Genomic DNA, 19,899 nt, shown 5'->3' on the forward strand with positions numbered 1-19,899 from the left:
TTACCAGGGCGAAGCCGTTGAGTGTGTGTTGACTGAAAACAAAGGTGCGCACAATAAATTACATTGTTACACGGAAACTTACGACCAGGACACGGACACACTCGCATATCTGTGCACACATGTGGAGGAGGTCCTGGCAGGAAGTCAGCAACAAGCGCCGCGTTAATGAAAAGGATTTCTCTGGCATCCACACGTCTGCAGTTAGTTTTGCCACCTAACTCCCATCTATCAACGGAACTCAGTTCTCTCTTTGGGTTATTTAATATTTAAACTCCAGCCAGACAGTGAATTTGCTAAGCAGAAGGACGAGGGAGCCATAGTCCTGTCTTTGATGTCCTCGACCCATTAGTTGAGGTCTCAACTTTTGCATAAATAAACGCCTTAGTTCATTAGTAAGTCTCGCCGCCTTCAGCATTTCCCGATTCTCGATTGCAAAAAGGGTTTCCTTTGGGTTCGCTTTGCGGTTCCATGAGCCATCGGTTACTGCGGTTAGTCTTTCGGCCCAGAGTTTCAGTGAAAGTGTCATAAGCCTGGCTAAAAGGGAAGATTTTATGACGGCCCAAACCGCAGTTACAGCTGGAAAATAGTTGGCTTGTTGTTTTGCGGCTTGTGCTTAATGCCTAATGATTTTTTAATCAAATTTAAAAGCTACTTATTTTGTCACTAAGCAATCTGTGTGAAACTGAGCAACTGATGATCTGCCTTTCAAAAACATTCAGTCGAAAACGGTTGCTCAAAATTCCATAGCCTCAAGCCTCGCTTCCCCCATTCCCGAACATTTTCGGATCAGAACATTCCATGGGTACGGTGGTCAGCACCCTGCAGCGACCCACTCTCTACGTGAGCATGGACAGCTCGCATGCGCAGTTCGTGCGGGACACAATCAGCGGCAACAAGGTGGTGATCTTTAGCAAGAGCTACTGCCCCTACTGCAGCATGGCCAAGGAACAGTTCCGAAAGATCAACGTCAAGGCAACGGTGATTGAGCTGGACCAGCGGGATGATGGCAACGAGATCCAGGCGGTTCTTGGCGAGATGACGGGCTCGAGGACCGTTCCACGTTGCTTCATCGATGGCAAGTTCGTGGGTGGCGGCACCGACGTGAAGCGGCTATACGAACAGGGCATACTGCAGAAGTATTTTCAGTGAAAAGTGGGCCGACCTATGATCTTACATTTGCTTTTCTTGCTCTGCAGTAATAAAGATAGCAGTTTGGGACATATAATATAAAAAGTATTATTATTGATCAATTGAAGCCAGGCATTGAGCCATTTAAAAAATTGCTTCATCGAGGAAAATGACTTAAATGCGGCGACAAAGGAAATGCAAACAGGAGGCGGAAACACAGAGCAGCCTTTTATCTGCTCAATATGATGCTTAAGTTGCTCCTGACAGGGATCACCATTGTCTGAGGGCGGGGAGTGAGCAATTAAGGAGCGAGTCCTTTCGGTGGCTCTGCTGAATGCGCTTTCCTTTCACCTGCTGCCGGCAGTTGTGTTTCATTGTTCGCCTCCATCACGGGCTCCATTTCCCACCCCCCCATCCCCTTGCAATCCATTTGCATGTGGAGAAGTTGAGTGCAACGTCATGAGGTCAAGGCTCGGAGCATTAAAGTTTCAAGACCCCATCGAACAATTCTCAAAGGGCATGCACGATAGTGAAATACATACATATTTTTCGTAATTCAGGCAGCAACGTTTGCTTAAATTGATTGAAATGTGCTCCAAATTGATTGTAATTTGTTTCCGAAATTTCGTTCTTTCCTTTTTCGATTTCAAAATTACTTTAACAATGCCGAATGCAGTTTACGGCCACACACGCGAAATGTAATCGCAATTCACCAGGGCGAACGAATGAAAAATGTCACGGCACACGTGTCGTATGCGTAATTTGGCTCATCCGATTGTTTTTGAGGCTCAATTTCGCGACGAAAGGATTGATTATAAAAATTGGTGAGCCATCATTTCATAATACCTAAAAACAAATGTGCACCTGCTGTTTTTCGTTTAGATTTGGTTATTGTGTAAATATCACTATGTTAAATATCTACTTAGGATATAAAGCTCAGTTAAATGAATTACTAGATCAATGATTTATGATTTAAAAGGGTTATTCTACTCTTTGTACTTTAACTCTAAAACTTCATTCGATTTATCAAGTACGAAAACCTGTTATGGCTTCCGACACAAAGAATTTACAACACAAATGAAATGGAAATTTTTTACGATGCCCAACGCTGGCCATAACTTTTTCTCTTTTTTTTTTAGCCAGCTACAAAAGCTGAAGGGAGTGAAAAAAAAGTGTTGCAGTGGCATATAACTTTGTTTTAATTTGTTGAAGGATGAATGCAATTGCCAGCGATGAATTGTGAGAGTGCGACGATGGCTGCGATGGTCGCTGACTAACTCAATAAAAAATGCATTTGGCATTTTGATTGCGATATTATCTAGTCAGTGGGGCAACATTGTAGTCGGGCCTTAATTTCATTTGCCCAGACATTTTTTAATGGCTAATATAATTGAGCGTGTCCGAACAATGTATGCGGCACTCAATCTTTCAATTATCAGCGTGCTAAGTTCCATAAAACGAGAAATTCCAGCATGAAAAGAATTTATTAGAATTTTTCTTTGACCAGACGAGATGAGCGCTTGCATAGTTTTCGTGGCTCCACACCATTTCCGTCCGCTTCCTGATCCCAAATATTGTGGCAGCCAGACCAGACCAGACTCCTGTTAGACCATCCATATATCATATAGTTTCCACCAACTCTCTCCGTTCCCGACTGCATGTGCGAGTTGCAGCGGCGGCTCCTTCGCCTTTGATGGACGATTTATTAAGCGTTTTATTATTAGTTTTCCCGTTCGGTGGCTTTTGTGGCATTTTTGATTACAAATTCCAGGGCATCGGAGTCTTGTAATTACCAAAAAAGCGACCGAAAAATGGCCGGATATCCAATTGTTGGAGATTCTTTTTACGGCTATCGTTAAGATAGATGGGTTGCTAAAGTGTTTACAATTAGCAAACTTTAGTGTTTAAAGCTTTATACTTAGCATTTTTACTTTGTTAAAGACTCAACACCCACGTCTATCAAATATCCATCGTGCATCTAATGACATCCCATCAGTCGTGAAACAAAAGCCTCTCTGGAGTTTTGCGACTTTGGGGGTAAAACGTGTTAAAATTTCTGAAAACGACACTTGCACGTAACATGTCATGCCAACATATAATTATATTATTGCTGTATTTCTTTGTTTTTACACATGCTATCCGAACGGTGACTTTGAGCCAGGTCCAGTCGCAGTTTTGGCCATGGCCATGCAACTGAGATCTTTGCCAGCTGATAAACATTACTGGAGTACAGATACACTGAAAACAAACATGTGACTGCCTGTTTTTATAATCTTACAAAATATTAACAAAGTATAAACTTCTTTTAACAAATTCTTTTTTTGAGATATATTTCTGTTTTTAAGTGTACACTGCAATAGAAAAAGTAATAGCAACAATGGGGAAGCGACGCACGTGTTAACAAGGATGCGATAAAAAAAAATAGTAGAAGTGAGGAAGTAAATGCCGGAATGACAGGAAATATGTGTGCGTGACATTGTTACTTGGCTCTGCCGACCGGAACCAAAAGTGGGTGGCTCCCATTGTCGCTATGCCACGTCTGCTGGATGTCAACACGAAAGCAACAGGATATGTGTATACATAATTATATAGAATATATACCAGGTACTTGGAAAACGAATGATAGAATTTTATGTACAACTAGCACATAGTTATCTGCAATGCAATAAAAGATCAATGCCAGAACAATCGTAGCAATCTTAGATGTATTTTTGAGAGTATCATAAATAATAAATGTTGAATTCCACACCTATACAATACATTTTCCATGAGATGCTAAAGTTGCCACCAAAGTTTGCCGCCAACTTTGCGCCCAAACTCCCCGTGGGATCATCGGTCCAATCCCCGCCCACATACAATGGAAATTTGATACCTTGCGATAGCAAAGCATTTTAGCTAAACTTTCAACTTTTGGGGTCCATTAATCAATTAATTAAGTATTTTATGAATATTTTACGGGGCAGCGACGACTTGGCATCATCACAATCGTTTGGCTTGCGGAAGATATCTGGGGAAATGGGCATTTTCCAAAGGAGTATACCGCATGAATATTTTAAGGAAGCGCTCCAGACAACCGGGAAAAGAGTTTTGCCGGCATAATCGAGGGCCCGTTGACGAGATAATAAGTTAAGGCCGGCAGAAAGGGATAATGAGTTCGAGTTGATGAACAGCCAACTTTCCGAGGAATAAGCAATAAGAATATGCGAGAAAGGGATGCGAGCGAAAAAAAAAAAACTTTCCGACTAATTAATTAAATGCGCTATAAAAATGTTTGCTGTTCTTGGTCTGGCAAAAGTTGAAGCATTAAAAATGGACGTCAGCCAAAGGAAATGGCGGAAAAGAGTGCACGGCAAATGTTGAAGTTATGCGAAAATGTTGACTCGAAAAATTATGCAGGTGGCAAAAACGGTTGGTTGTTTGAGTTCCCACTGTATTGACATTTTTTCTTCCAACATCACGATAAGGAAAAGTTTTTAATGAGTTTACCAAATGCCGAGCAATGCTTAGAAGCAACTCGAGATGTTCAGTTGCCAGCGAAAAGTTTCGAGTTTGGCTCGTGTATGTCACGATTAATTTATTAGAAATTTATTTGGAGCTTAAAAGTTTCAGAGGCATTTTCAGATAACAATTATCCAAGGCATTTCTAATTTATGAACTAACTAAGAAAACAAGCAAACCTATGATTGATTTATAAAATCTTAAAAGAGAATTATTCGAACAATTGGCTATAAATGTATATGGTGATAATTCATTATTACTTTCCATTCGTTCTTTTCAATAACCATCGAGATCTTTATGAATACAAATGGTTTATTATTACTTTAATATTTTTTCTTTTTTCAGTAATGGGATGTAAGTTCCTTATGCTCTACATATCCTTGAACCGAGTAGGTCTAGTGTCTAGTACAGGTTCCTTAGCTCGACAGGACTCACAATCGCTCATTTGTCAACATCATTCACAATAGCTGTCAATGGCAATGAACTCGGAGGGATTACCAGTGCTATTCAATGCACCTTGCTACCAATTGCACATACACACATCTACACCCTTGGGGCACATACATTCCCATATTTACCTGCCCCACACATTAATGGTCAATTTCATTCCTATTTGATTGCATAGGATTGTATATGTCTGGGCCAGAGAAGAGTGAACCGGACCTCTTGCAAATTACCGCAGACTCCTGTGGAGCACACTAAATGCGCGTTCGTGGGGCTCATTCGGTTTACGGGCACCCCGAATCTGCCTCGCATCCCCCGAAGGACCTCATGTGGGTTTTGTCAAATTAGCGCATCGTTTGTTGTGCGCTCCATTTGGGTTTTTCGAACAAAATGAAAACGAAAAAACTTGTTAATTTAAAGTCGAATACCCGGCTGGCCATTTCCTCAGTAGTCGCCACTTGGCTCCAAGTGGTTCACAGTGGGGTTCACAGCATTCATTCAAAAAACGAGTATGCAAATAAAACAATACCACTCACAGAAATATGAACACAGTTGGTTTTTTATCATATATATATTATAAGGTCGTTACTGAATCAATGGAGGGAATGGAGAGACATTTTTAGTATATGTATGTATATGGTTTAGGAAGCCTTCGTATGATCTATTTTTTGGCAGTTTGCAAATTCCATCCAGAACAACAGACATCAAACTTCAATTAACGAGCCTAGGTCGAGTTGTTGAAATGTCTCCTATCCGGCAGTTTTCTAGCCGAATTTCCCCCTGGCAATTCGTACAACAATCCGTATCTAACCCATGGCCAGCATCGTTGGCATCCGGTGGGCATCGTTATTTGATGTCCTCGAATATCTAGCCGTTACAATTCATCAAACAAGCGAATGGATATTACTTCATCGAGTGCTATATTAAATACTTGAACCGAGCGAACAACGAAATTGTCAACGAACAGCAATCGAAACGACCTCAAAAGTGGGTGGCTGGGCATGGTTCTTTTTGTGGGGGGCTAGGTAAAAGTGACTGCTGCGAGCTCGAAACAAAAGTAAATTGCAATAAAAGTTTTGTAATTGACAAACGGACAACAAACAAAACTCCACTTCAGTTGTCGGTTGTCGTTGTTTGCTGGACAGAAGCTCGGTCAACGGATGGGATGTGGTTAGGTGGGTGGGGCCGGTAGACCCAATCGGTTGGGCTTAAGGGGCTGTTGGGGAGGGACAACGAGGGTATAGTGGGTTGACTGAAGTCTGCGCTGTTGAAGGCTAAACAACTGGCGCTGGCATCAACAAAAACCGATTTTCCAAAAAACAGGAAGCGGCAACAGCAGCGCGAATGTTGGCAAAATCAGGGGCCCAGTTTTGGGCCACATCATCATTACACCTAAAAATAAAGTTATTAATTTGTAGAAAAAAATATATAAATGTATTTCATTTCAATTGTGATTTATTTTTAGAAGTAGCGGTAACAATTAAAAACACGTTTTGAGCTAGCAAATTATATGTTTTAATTTCTAATCATTTTTAGCAGTGCAGTTACCAACCTACTGCCAAGTCTGTCTCATCATTTCGTACATTTGCGCCCGCATATTGACTTTGAGCGAGGCGCACAAACGATTCACAGATTTAAGAAATAAAAGTTTAGTGCTCCGGCGAGCAAATCTGTAGCCGCCAATGCCAAAACAGCCGAGCCACGCAGACACACAGAGCATCGGGTGGTGTGGGTGGTGTGAGTGGTGCACCCTCTGTCAAAGCAAACAAAAGACGCGTCTGTGGTCGTTGCTACCCCTACCGCTCCTCCAGAATCCAGTGAATCAGCCAGCGAACCATCCATACATACAACTACGCACTGTGCCGGCGGCTGTCGAACGCAAAATGTCGTCGGTGGCTTGGGGACTTTGACTTGTCGGATCTGGATCTGAATCGGAATCGGTATCGAAATCGGAATAGGGATCGGGTTGGATGCTGGGACATGCTGGGCTGCAGGGCTCATTGGGCACGATTAAATAGCGCGTTTTGGAGCAGCACAAGAAAAGGCCACGGAAAAGGGCAGTAAAACAAAGGGAGAGCCGCGTTTGATCCAAACATCATGATTATTTCACTTATTTTGAAATATTTTTAAAGATTTTATACGATTCCGTCTTGTATATAATAGTGTCATTAAATGCCTTAGTTACTTAACAAACACCTACTTTATTCATGGTGTGTTAAGTATACAAATGTACTAGAATTTACTTTTTTTTTTAAATAAATGCGATTAAATACAGAACGGAACCGTTATGAAAATGCCATTTAAAACAATTTGTCAACGGCAACGAAAACCCAAAGAACTGGACAGAGAAATCCACAAAGAAAAACGGGCAAAGGAAACCGAAAATGTGAAAATGAAAATAATAATGAAAGAATGAATTATGAACTTATACGCGCCAGACCCGAAGGACCTTGCCAACTGAATATTGCACTACCAACCCACTTCCTGGCCCACCCCCAACCAACCCCCATCCTCCATTTTGTGGGACGTGAGAGGAAAGCAAAAATGGCGTGGCACAAAAATGATTGTGTATGTTAAGTTTGGCACGCGCCACGCCTACAATAAACCGCAAAAGTCAAAAGGAGCGTCCGGATGGAGGATATAAAGATGGAGGGAGATAGAGTGCCCAGAAAAGTATGCAACATATTTCACAGTTCGAGGCAGATGGCAATGGAAAAGGACAAAACAGACCCAAGGGAAAGCCCCACTGTCGCCACACGCCCACTCGCCCACACTCAAAAGCGTGACTGTTACTTGCAGCATCCCAGAGCACCCCACGACCCCCATCCGGTCATCCCCGTAACCCCACCCCTTTTCCGAAATCACCCCTTCCATTCGAAGCAAAATTTTTGAATTATGTGCGCTCTGGGCGTAAGTTATACTTAACTACATGCCGCAAAAGTTGCTACGCTCTGTGTCATGTTTATTGCGATTTCATGTGCCATTACACCCACAAGAGCGACAGGGACGGAGCTAAGGAGGGCGAAAGAGATGGCGACAGCCAACGAAACTGCCTGCTAATCTGTTGATAAATAAACAGAGTGCACAACTTGATGGCTTCATATCAACTATAGGTACACGTAAAAAAAATCTAAACTGAAATTAGAGAAAATCATGCTTTTCTATGAGTGTAGGAAAATCTTTCTTATACTTTAGATATTTTACTAAGATGCTTTATATAATGACAAATTTGTCAGTAGAGCGTACATTTTATTTATATGTTCGGATTTATAGTATATAAAACTTATACACAATGAATTATTTTCTGTGTAATAAAGACAAATGTCAAAGCATTTTTACCTGTGCCATGGCCACACTTTTGCAACCCCCTACGAATTTTTACATGCATCTCACGTCGCTCTCGCACGCAAATGTGACCAGAGTCATGAGAGCTTTTTGCCATTGTTGTTTTTGTCATTCATCACGGTCGTCGAGGAGGGGGGAAGTGTAAATAAAAAATTGTCACTTTGACACGTCTGATGGGTGCCAATTTCCCTATTTTCACCACACACCCTCGACACTTTGAATTTATTCGCCTATTTCCAAGCTTTTATTCGATATTGATCAGGCGAATCGTATTTAGATTAGACTTTGACTTTAACTTTGGTGTGATGTATTAATTTATTTCGATTCAGTTAGTTGACAATGTTAAAGCGACACTATACGATTAAACAGTAATGAAATGTATAAATTTCAATTTATTCAGTTAGTTTCCATGCAGAGACTTAACGAACGAGATGCGAATTTTGTGGATTGCAGCTATATCGTTCTCGTGGCAATTTTCAGACGCCTTTTATTATATGCCCAAATTTCTTTGCATTCCACCATTTGTGGCCATTAATGGAAGCTGCCTTATTCCAACCCCCAAAGAACCCACGATATTGGTAAGGATAAGGATAAAAATTTAATCGTATTTATGCTTTAATGCAACGTTCATCATTTGTAGCCCTGTTTGAAAAACCTTCAAAACTCCACGGTGTTTCCGGAAAATCGTGAAATAGTTACCGTTAGTCCCCCGAATTTAATAACGGAAGATGGTGCTACTATCGGAGAAAGCCATTCTAAAGATGAAAAGCCTAATCTTTCTATCAAAGTACCAGTAAAGGTGACTCAATACTCATGTTTTTAAATTTACTTTTCAAGATAATAATATTTACTTGACATATTTCGGAAAATTCCCCAAAAATCAAATACCTCAGGAAGCAGGAGCAGTTGAAGGCGATAAGACAAACGAAGATTTAAATCCGGTACGGAATTAAGAAGTTATACATCAGTGCACCTGTTTATATATTATTTTAATAGACCGTCCCTAATGCAAATAAAGTGCCTACTGATAGTTCGGAAAATACCTTAGATTCGGAACCCAATGACAATTTTGTTGGTAAGCCCGAAGACTCCAATCAAAACGAAAGTAATCCGGATATTATAACACCGGTAAGAAAATTATGGGCTTGTCAACTTCCTTAGATATATTGTAATTCATTAAATAGAGTCAACATGCAAATTCGAGCATAATTTCAACAAACCAAGGACAAGAAACAAATGAAAGCAACATTCCGGAAAAAGGATCTAATACAGACAGTAAATTAAAACCGGTATGAAAATCTTCTGCAATTGCAGAAAATATTTTTATAGAAAAACTTAACAGTTGAGTGTTTACGAGATTAAACACTATTAATATTTTTTTTAGACAATTTCGGAAGATTCCCAAGTAAATAATATACCCCCGAAAGAAGGAGCATTTCAAGGCGATAATACAAATAAAGATTTAAATCCGGTAAGGAAATAAAAACTATACAACAGTGCTAGTGATTTTTTTTAAATATTTAAATAGACGGTTCCTGATGAGAGTAATGTACCTACTGAAAGTTCAGAAAATACCTCAGATTCGGAATTCGATGACAACAATATTGGTAAGCCCGAAGACTCCGATCAAAACGAAAGTAATCCGGATATTGTAACGCCGGTAAGAACATTATGGGCTTGCCAACTTTCTTAGATAAATTGTTATTCATTAAATAGAGTCAACATGAAAATTCGAGTCTAATTTCAACAAATCATGGACAAGAAACAAATGAAAGCAACCTTCCAGAAAATGGATCTAATAAAGGCAGTAAATTAAAACTGGTAAGAAAATTGTATGGTTTATTATGGCAGAAACAATAATAATAATTACATAGCCTACTCCGGAAAATTCCCAAATAAATCAAACACCTCCGGAAGCAGGAGCAGTCAACCAAGATTTAAATCCGGTAAGGAACAAAGAAGTTATACTTCAATGCACCTGTTTTTATTATTATTTTAATAGACCGTTCCTGATGCTAATAAATTGCCTACTGAAAGTTCAGAAAATGCCTTAGATTCGGAGTTCAATGGCAACAATGTTGGTAAGCCCGAAGACTCCCATCAAAACGAAAGTAATCCGGATATTATAACACCGGTAAGAACATTATAGATGTGCCAACTTTCTTAGATAAATTGTAATTCATTAAATAGAGTAAACATGAAAATTCGAGCCTAATCTCAACAAATCCTGGACAAGAAACAAATGGAATCAGAGATCCTGTAAATGGATCTAATGCAATCAGCACATTAAAACCGGTAAGAAATTTTGCAGAAGATTGCAGAAAATATTTTTGTTGAGAAACCTTACTTATATTTATTTAGCCTGTTTCGGAAAATTCCCAAATAAATCAAATACCTTCGGAAGCAGGAGAAGTTGAAGGTGATAAGGCAAACAAAGACTTAAATCTGGTAAGGAACTAAGAAGTTATACATCAGTGCACCTGTTATTTTTATTATTTTAATAGGATGATCCTAATGTAAATAAATTGAGTTCAGAAAATACTATAAATTCGGGACCCAACAATACGAATATTAGTAAGCCCGAAGACTGCGACCCAAACGAAAGTAATTCCAATATCATTGCACCGGTGAGGTGAATATAGTTTTGTTAACTTTCTTATATACCTAGCAACTTATTTAATAGAATAAACCTGCGAATTCGAGCATAACTTCAACAAATCCTGGACAAGAAGCAAATGGAATCAGATATCCTGTAAATGGATCGATTGCAAGCAGCATATTAAATCCGGTAAGAACAGTTTATGTGTAACTGCGGAGAAACTTAACAATCTGATTGTTAAGTTATTATGATTTTGTTAGCAATGCTTTTGTTTTCATCCCTTTATTTCCACAGAATGTTTCGAAGCCAACGAAGCTTGATGGTAAAAATTTTGAAAGTAACCTAGCCGTAGGAAACGAAAATAAAACTGAAAACATAGTAAGTACTATTGCAGATTTTAAATGTTTTATTACTAATACCGCTGAAATTATAAACTCAAACGATACAAAGACAGAAGACCCCAACCAGAATCCGAAAAAGGAAAACACAATAGTTTCGGTAAGGAAACACTGTTTTCACCTTTGATAAAAAATTACAAGTGTTTAAATAATTAAATAGTCGATTTCGGAAAATCCTACAATGAACAAAACTGGTGGTTTACTTACCGAAAACATGGAAGGGCTATCAAGTACTTCCTCAGCTAAGGTAAGAGGCTTTATATTACTGAAACCCAAATTCATAAGTTAGCTTAGCTCAGTTTGTAAATGATTGAAGTCTACCAATTATTGATAGAATTTCAGAATTAATATCCTAAAAGCATAGGCAAACTTGTTTTTCAGATACCTAGTACAAGACCAACAATTTCTCAACCTCCTAAAAAGGGAATTGCTATTTTGCCGGTTAAAAGGCCCTCAAGAATTTACTCAACCGATGTAAGTTCGAAAAAAACGGTTTTAAAACGTTATTAAAAAAGTTTTTTTTTTTAAATTAGGATTTGAATCCTCCAAAATTCGAAATACCTTCGGTAAGTATTATATTACAAATTAATGCCAAATACCAACTCTTTATGTTAGATTTCAGGAGCAGATGCTGGTGTTCTTCCGATAAGTCCTTCAATTCCTGATACAGATAAAATAAACAGTGGTATCTTACCATCAGGAATACCAATACAAACACCTTTACCCGTTGTAAGTTATACTAATTAATATGAAAAAAAGTTTAATAACATTTTTATTTATTGCGCTTAGGATTTAAATCCTTCAAAAGATCCTTCGGTATGTTTTGAATTTCAAATCTATACTCCAGGCTTTATGAATACTTTGTTGTAGATGCCCGAAATGTTGCCAGTGAGAGATCCTTCAATTCCTGACACAGAAAATTTGATTAAAAATACATTGCCACCCGAAGGGCCGTCAAAAATTGTCTTACCCGGAGTAAAGTTTTAAAAAATTTCTAAATAATATTTTTTTTTAAATTTAAATGTATTTAAGGATTTGCATACACCGATAATTCCTGATACTAATGAAGTTATAAATGGCTTATTACCATCCGAACGTCCGAATCAAATACCATTGTCTGGGGTAAGAATTGAAAGAAATTCGTAAAAATTTTTATAGATTATATATTCAATTTTCTTTGTTAGAATACAAGTCATCCAAATACACACTCAGTATGTATTGTAGTCACATCTGATTCCAGTATCATAATAAATATCATTATTTTAGATAACTGGGATAGGATCTGCAACTAAGCCAGTAGTTCCTGCTCTTCCTGGCACAGATAATTTGGTAAACAGATAAAACAACCAATAATCGGTCAACCCGAGTTATGAAAAAATATATATATATTTTTCATACCCGGGGTAAAGATTATAAAAGAGTCGTAAAAGCTTAATCTATTAGTAAAACAATGCTTTTCAGACGCCGAAGATAATTGATCCCAAAATTCATATTCCTGAGTCGAAAGAGCCAATACTACCAAAGATTCCTGAGACGGATCATTTAATAAATGAAGAAGATTTGATCGGTAAACAACAATCACCTAAAATTCACATACCCGGGGTAAAAATTAGAAAGAAGTCATAAAGAAACTTAATTTATTTGTAAAACTTTGCTTTTCAGGCGCCGAAGATAAATGATCCCAAAATTCATATTCCTGAGTCCAAAGAGCCAATACTACCAAAGATTCCTGAGACGGATCATTTGATAAATGAAGATTTGATCCGTAAACCACAATCACCCAAAATTCACATACCCGAGGTAAAGTTTATAAAAAAACTCATAAAGAATCTTATTTTTATTGGTAAAACTATGCTTTCAGACGCCGAAGATAATTGAGCCTAAAATTCAGATTCCCAAGGATCCAAAAATGCCCAAATTAATTAGACCTGAAGACCTATATCCGAAAGATATAAATATCTATGAACTTTTGCCAAAGGACATGTTTGCCTAATGCCTTATTTTCACCGGTGCTTAAAAGTTAATATACTTTTAAATAATCAAACCGGACTTAGTTTCGCATTGAGGAGGAGAATAAATGAATATTCAAATGATTTATTTGAATTTTACCATATCCCTCGGTAATAATCATCGCGTGCTTTTTCTCTGATGTGGTCGGGTAATGCAAAATCATATTTTAATTTTATGCAAATTATACGCTGATTATGCTGTCAGCATCACTAAAGGTTCCGCACATTTCATTATGTATCTACATACATGAACATGTATGTACAATGAAATCTCATTCCGTTTTCATTTTGTTGGCCGCCTTTGTTGTTGCCGCTGTGGTTGTTGCTTAATCATTTCAAATTTTATATGGTAATTGTTGTCCGGCTGCCTTTGGCATGCAAATGTTTGCCCGATTGCATGTTGACCATTTGTTGTTTGCAAAACAGTTGCCATTGTGATTCGTATGTCCTCACAACACCCTAGCAAATGCACTCGACTTCTCCACCTGCCGCAAGTCCATCGAATTGATTGCTTTTCGTTTGGCAGTCGACTTTGTGGGATAATAATTGATACTTGCTAAAAACCTACTATTGACTTATATAATAATCTGGATTATTGAAAGGACTGGTTTTACATTACTAAATCAAGGGTCATAGCTTGTGCAGATAACAAAATAAGGTTAAGGCATTAAGTTAAATTCCAGAACTAGTCATTTCCAACTAATACACCTAATAATTTTATTAATAATGCTTAAGAGCGCTCACAAGCCAACGATTGTAATAAGTTATCATATGATAACCGAGCTATTATTAAATTAATTATTGATTGCTGTGGCGACGGATGGCAGTAGCAGAGCCAGTGTTCCATATTCAAGGGTTTCCAGCATGTGGGGGCTGAATCTCACACCCATTATTAATACAAACTTAAATTAAGGCTCAAATCCAGGCCGCCGTCATTATTAGGATATGGCAGCAGCGGCAGGATCAACAGGAATAAACACAAGCAGCAGGTCCTGCCACATCCGACAAATGCAATGCGGGAAGCGAGGACAATAATATCGAATCGTACAACATTTCGCAGCGGCATAGTCAAAATATCTAACGCACAACAGCTGGAAGACAAAGCAAAGGCGGCCAAATCAACGGCAACGGATGCGAGAATGTTTATGCCCATTATGAACAGCATGGGATGTGTGGGTGCACTGGGAGAAAAGAGAAGCACTAACATACAAAAACATGTCGATTGCATGCACAGAATCGTTAAACATATAGCATTTTAAGCTGGACAGCAATTACCATAGACATTTTCTTTTCGGTAGTCAGAGACAAAGTTGCCGAAATTTCTCTCTGTGCATGGATAGACATGGGTGCATGTGGGCGGTTGACAAAGGGGTGAATTGCGGTGCCAGGCATTCACATACCCATCGCATAAACGTTTTGTGCATTGCAAATCTGTTTGCCGCAGGATCCGACCCAGTTGAAATCCTTCCAAATTATGCACGAAAATTATGTGTGCGAAAGCGAAAATTCCCGCAGACAAACTGGCATTGCGAATATTGCGCATACGACATGTGTTTGGCATATTAAAATGGGGCACATGCCGAGCTATTGAAGGAACAACCATCGACCGGGATATGCATTGTCATTAGCCCAATTCGCGAATCTCTTTAAGTGCTCACCCCTCCGGCGGATTCAATTGTTCGCAATCATTTATCAAATGAGTTTTCACAAAAATGTCACGCAATGCAATTTCTGCTGCTTCTGGGAATGCGAATCCAGCGAAATAAATGATGCCAGCTTGCATTCCAGTTTTAGTGTCATAAGTAAATCCCGGCGGTATAGAAAAATGACTAAGAACTGACGGGGGAAAAGTTAAAGTTGCCATGATATAGACTGCTGGCTGGCATTATTACATTGTTGCATAAGACAGGAGCAGAGAAATGCGAAATCCGTTTGTGTGTGTGTGTCCTGCAGCCAATAAGTTGCCAGCAGCCGTTGCCATTGCAGCGAATATCCTTTCTGGCTGCCTGACATTTATGTACGACTATATATGGGTATGGGTATGGGTATGTGCGAGCATGTGTGCGTGCACATTCGCTGCAGTAACAACTTAAAGCTTTTAATAAAAATGTCAAGCGCATTGAAGTGCATTGAGGAAAGTAGTAGCCAAATGTGCACGTCGCAGCAGTCGAAAGGTCAAGGGGGTGTAAAGGTACAGAAAAACTAGAGAAGTTTTTTCTTTTAATTTCAGAATTGAAACTGCTTCGCTGTAATCTATATTATATTCATATTCGTGGTTACAGTAAGTTCATTGACAGCAGCGCTCACTGTGGTTTTCCATCACAAATCTCATTGGGCAACCAGTTCTTTTTCTATGAAATCCATTAAGCTTGCAAATATTAAACTTTTAAATGCCTGAGTTTGACCTTTTGCTCCAAGCATTGTTGGTCTGACATGTGTCAAATATGTGTTACCAAATCAAGCTGCAGGTCGCATGTGCTCGGCTTTGTTTCACACGACTAGCTCTCGTTTGAATGTTGGCTAACCAAGCTGGCCCAAACCACATCCCCTTCATCCTTCCGACCCTTTGACCCATTCTATTAGCAGGAAAAGGTTGCGAGCGCAGTCAGCTGAAAGGAGGTATGCAAACGTGTTTTCCTTGGCTCCTGCAGTTGGCTGACAGGATGCTGGACCATCTGCAGCAGCTCGGCTGACAATTTTATTGACAGCTCGACATTTAGATTGATTGCAGTTGCAGTTGCGCAATTCCAAACGATAACAATACGTGGTGCAATTTGCTGTTTGGCTCCCTTTTCTATTTTCTTTAATTAAAAGTTTAGCCAAATATTGTTTGCTTTGGCAGGGAAAAAACATTCGGGAATGTTAAGGATATTTCGGTATGCAATTTTCTTCACTTTTTTGCTTACTTTCTACGTACTGTTCTGCACCTTTTTGGTTTGCTTATTTCCATTCTGACAGGCAATCGTGTAAAACTATTTCAATTTGGCAAAACACCGAAGGTAAGAGTTTACTCTTGCCAAAGTTTTGCAAGAATGAAATTATACACGAAAAAATCTTAAAAACCATTAGATACTTAGAAATATTTGTAGAACGGTACTCCATGTGGTGCGCAGCTTTTTGAACATAATGGAAAACCGATACTTAAGCAATTACTATAGCATTGAAAAAGTTGACAACCTCAGAACTTCATACGTTTTGGGGCAGCTCCGCCAACATTTTAGTTCACTGTCTACCGTAGTTCAGCCTACATCAATTTTAATTGTGATTTTTCGCTAAAGATTGTTATGGAAAAAATGGAAAACCCAAGCGAGATTACTGAGGAACAGCCAACTACCACACACGAGTACCAGCCGCGTCTGAACGAGATAGCCCAAAAGTTTCTCGCCGATTTGGACGAGGAGCGCCAGCGTTTGTCCGCGGAGTTTCCACTTTGCGCACTGCTAATCGACGAGGGTAAAATCAATTCGTCCCTTTACAGGGTATATTTTATTGGTACTAATCCCAAATTGCAGCTAGGGACCGTGTCTACGCCACTGGTCGTATTCCCGGCAAGGAACTCTACGCAGACGTGTACCGGCAGAAGCCGATGAAGATTATTCAAAAGGTCTTCGTGCCCGTTAACCAGTATCCCAAGGTGGGTTTTATACAATTAACTGTCCCCTATGTCCGCAAAATAAATCCGTACCCTTGCGCAGTTCAACTTCGCTGGCAAGATCCTGGGGCCCAAGGGGAACTCGCTGCGTCGCCTTCAGGAGGAGACCCAGTGCAAGATTGCCCTCAAGGGTCGCAGTTCGATGCGCGATCGTAACAAAGAGGAAGAGCTGCGCAGCGACCCAAGATATGCCCATCTTCAGAAGAATCTCTTTCTGGAGGTCAGCACGGTGGCCATACCGGCGGAGTGCCATTCCCGCATAGCCTACGCCCTGGCCGAGATTCGTAAGTATCTGATTCCAGACAATAACGACGAGGTTTCGCACGAGCAGCTGCGCGAGCTGATGGAAATAGATCCCGAGTCGGCCAAGAACTTTAAGGGACTCAATCTGGAGGCGTACAGGTAATACCGATCTGATATCCTTCGCTTGCCATTAGTACAATTTTAAGTCTAGATTAATTAATTAAAAATCTATTATTTTGCAGATCTGTCAGGGACAGCAATGGGGCTTCTAAGTACATCAATCTGATTAAGCGGGTTGCGGAAAATCCGTCCAAGTAAGTTACTTGTATAATTATGTATCATTTAATGACACCAATAGGTATCCCCGCGTCCAAGTAGTTCCTTGAATCCTAGTCAGCAACTAACATTTTCATCTTTATAGAGTCGCCGATATGGAGCAGGTGGACTATGATTATGATGAACATCATATGCCCCCCATTCATCTGCCCACGGGCTATGAGTACAGCATACGTAAGTGTGTTTGGTAGTGCTTGGGGGTCTATTACAAATAAATTACAAATAATAATCAAGTAATTTTATAGAACGTCCATCAAAAATAGTTGCGAAATTTAAACGTCCATATCCGTATCCGACTGACATGAAACCTGTGCGCGAACCGCCCATAAAGTTCTATAAGCCCAATCCTGGTATAGGCACCTACGTTATGAAATCTATGCTTGGAGCACAGTAAGAAAGCTGCATTCAAAATGATGCTATCAATGAAGAAACATTAACATTTATATAAAAGCGCACATTACCGCAAACAATATTATTATAATGTACCTTTCCTTACTTCGTAAAAAACGTTAATAAAATGATACGTATACCCAAAATAATAACTAATATATAACATTTTTCAAAAGTGTTGGCGTGGCAGTTCTGGACGGTTTGGGTGCCTTGGAGTGGGCGTGGCAACATGAATTAAAAAAATTTGCGCTTCGTCTATAGTTAAACGCTTCCTTCTGCCTGTTACATACTTCCCAACGAACGGGTATAACTATTATTACTCATATTTAACTATTAGGTCTTTACCTAAACACTTAATGCAAGTGGCGTTAAGTGTTTAAGCTTTAATTAATCAATACGTCTCGGTCTTTTGATTAGAAATTCCCACTTGTCAGCGACTTACTTAGGCATCAACTCATCAATTCTCAGACAGACTCACAAATACATTTTCCGGCTCACACACAAGCCTGTTGACAATGGAAAATGGCCCCTCTCCGCTTTCAATTTTCCGCCCACGCCAGGACACATATGTGTGTATGTCCTTCCACTCGAACTCGGCGTGGCTGTAAATTATGCATACAAATTAGAAACTACCGTCGGATGGGATGACGTAAACACAGAAATGTTGAATAATAACATTAATGAAAACAATGCAAGGACAGACAAAGCCAAAGTGGGTGGTGGGCTGGAAAAGGATGGCATGGAAGAGGACAAACAACTGCAGGAAGCAAAAGCAAGCAGAAAATTAAACAGAACAAAGCAGTAGCAAAGCAGATGGCGACAAGATAAACACATACACTTCATCCATCTAGTCATACATTCCCCAATACTTATAGATACACTGCAAAAAAAAACTAAAGTTCTTGATTGATACTTGCACGGAATATTTAAATCAAAATATTAATGGTTAAACACCTTAAGGAACTGTTTAGATTACAATTTACTAATTATTGTTTCTAGCTTAATGGCTTTTGTATTGGTTGCCTTTCTTCCAGTGCACTTGCAACTTTCACAACAATCACAGTCAGTGCTAAAACGAAACAGACAGTACAGCAAGCCCTATAAATTTGATATGTCCCTGCTGCCGCTTAGCAACGTCGTATAAAAAGCAAGGAACTAGACGGAAAAAGGACGAAATCCCATCAGCTTTATATGTCTTTTAAGTAATATTTGTTAGGCAACAAAACAAAAATAAGGAACTTAAATACCAACGGAGAAGGTAAAATAAAAAACAAAAGAAGCATTTCAAACTACAGACAACACAAAGTTTTAAAACTGCACATGTATGAGACCAGATAAAATTTGGAAAGCAGTAGGGTATATATCTCCAAATCTGTGATTATTTTTGCATGTTAACTAATTCCCTCTATTGTCCTGGCAGCAAGGAAAAAATACATTCTGTTTCGTATTTTGCTTTGCTGCGAGGATAAAATGTAGAAATGGCAGATGTGCTGTAAAAATATTCAAATAAAAATGTGTTACCACTAAAACAATATTTACTTGTGGAGGGATAATATAGAATAAAGTTAGGCAGCTGAATAGCTGAAACTACTACTACATATGTACAATACGTTAAAGTGATGCATGAATTTAGCCCTAATTTCATCATTCTAAACGCTTTCTTCGCAAGTCTTTCATTTTCGGCTCTGCGGTTTGGTTAGCCGCATTTTCGAATGTCCCGCAAATGAGACATGAAATTACTGACCCCACGACCACCCAGTCAAAGTCACCTTTTGCGGCTGGTTTTGGCCAGAGAAGGCCGCTCGCTTATTCATCGGCAACCGCAAATCTTTTATTTGACTTTGGGCAACTCCAACG

At 39.3% G+C, this 19,899-nt stretch overlaps 4 protein-coding genes and 2 long non-coding RNA genes across 6 annotated transcripts, besides 1 other annotated feature; 4 read left to right on the forward strand and 2 right to left on the reverse strand.

Moving 5' to 3' along the window:
* The first annotated feature begins 652 nt into the window (after window positions 1–652).
* Window positions 653–1,221, forward strand: Grx1t (Glutaredoxin 1, testis-specific). Its single transcript, NM_137765.3, has one exon. The coding sequence runs from the start codon at window positions 799–801 to the stop codon at window positions 1,147–1,149; it is 351 nt and encodes a 116-aa protein (NP_611609.1). The 5' UTR covers window positions 653–798; the 3' UTR covers window positions 1,150–1,221.
* Window positions 1,222–6,302: 5,081 nt separating this feature from the next.
* lncRNA:CR43983 (long non-coding RNA:CR43983) lies at window positions 6,303–7,302 on the reverse strand. Its single transcript, NR_073893.1, has one exon. It is a non-coding gene; the product is annotated as a long non-coding RNA:CR43983 (long non-coding RNA).
* On the forward strand, window positions 7,303–8,003 carry CG43982 (uncharacterized protein). Its single transcript, NM_001274197.1, has one exon. The coding sequence runs from the start codon at window positions 7,702–7,704 to the stop codon at window positions 7,960–7,962; it is 261 nt and encodes an 86-aa protein (NP_001261126.1). The 5' UTR covers window positions 7,303–7,701; the 3' UTR covers window positions 7,963–8,003.
* Window positions 8,004–8,303: 300 nt separating this feature from the next.
* On the reverse strand, window positions 8,304–8,603 carry lncRNA:CR43984 (long non-coding RNA:CR43984). Its single transcript, NR_073894.1, has one exon. It is a non-coding gene; the product is annotated as a long non-coding RNA:CR43984 (long non-coding RNA).
* A 193-nt stretch (window positions 8,604–8,796) lies between these two features.
* Window positions 8,797–13,504, forward strand: CG30395 (uncharacterized protein). Its single transcript, NM_166486.3, has 28 exons — window positions 8,797–8,993; window positions 9,056–9,214; window positions 9,309–9,356; window positions 9,412–9,543; window positions 9,600–9,704; window positions 9,800–9,886; window positions 9,944–10,075; window positions 10,132–10,236; window positions 10,290–10,361; window positions 10,418–10,549; window positions 10,606–10,710; window positions 10,777–10,863; window positions 10,920–11,042; window positions 11,099–11,203; window positions 11,309–11,392; window positions 11,465–11,512; window positions 11,573–11,659; window positions 11,794–11,886; window positions 11,946–11,978; window positions 12,028–12,141; window positions 12,202–12,228; window positions 12,283–12,387; window positions 12,445–12,534; window positions 12,597–12,623; window positions 12,679–12,741; window positions 12,874–13,014; window positions 13,075–13,212; window positions 13,274–13,504. The coding sequence occupies exons 1-28, from the start codon at window positions 8,847–8,849 to the stop codon at window positions 13,403–13,405; spliced, it is 2,721 nt and encodes a 906-aa protein (NP_726116.2). The 5' UTR covers window positions 8,797–8,846; the 3' UTR covers window positions 13,406–13,504.
* Window positions 13,505–16,602: 3,098 nt separating this feature from the next.
* Window positions 16,603–18,184, forward strand: CG4021 (uncharacterized protein). Its single transcript, NM_137766.3, has 6 exons — window positions 16,603–16,874; window positions 16,934–17,055; window positions 17,117–17,475; window positions 17,559–17,630; window positions 17,738–17,826; window positions 17,898–18,184. Exons 1-6 carry the CDS (start codon window positions 16,706–16,708, stop codon window positions 18,044–18,046), a joined length of 960 nt encoding a protein of 319 aa, NP_611610.2. The 5' UTR covers window positions 16,603–16,705; the 3' UTR covers window positions 18,047–18,184.
* Window positions 18,185–18,204: 20 nt separating this feature from the next.
* Window positions 18,205–18,351: a mobile genetic element.
* Between the last annotated feature and the right edge of the window lie 1,548 nt (window positions 18,352–19,899).

This window comes from Drosophila melanogaster, chromosome 2R, assembly GCF_000001215.4.
Source record: "Drosophila melanogaster chromosome 2R".
Lineage (NCBI taxonomy): Eukaryota > Metazoa > Arthropoda > Insecta > Diptera > Drosophilidae > Drosophila > Drosophila melanogaster.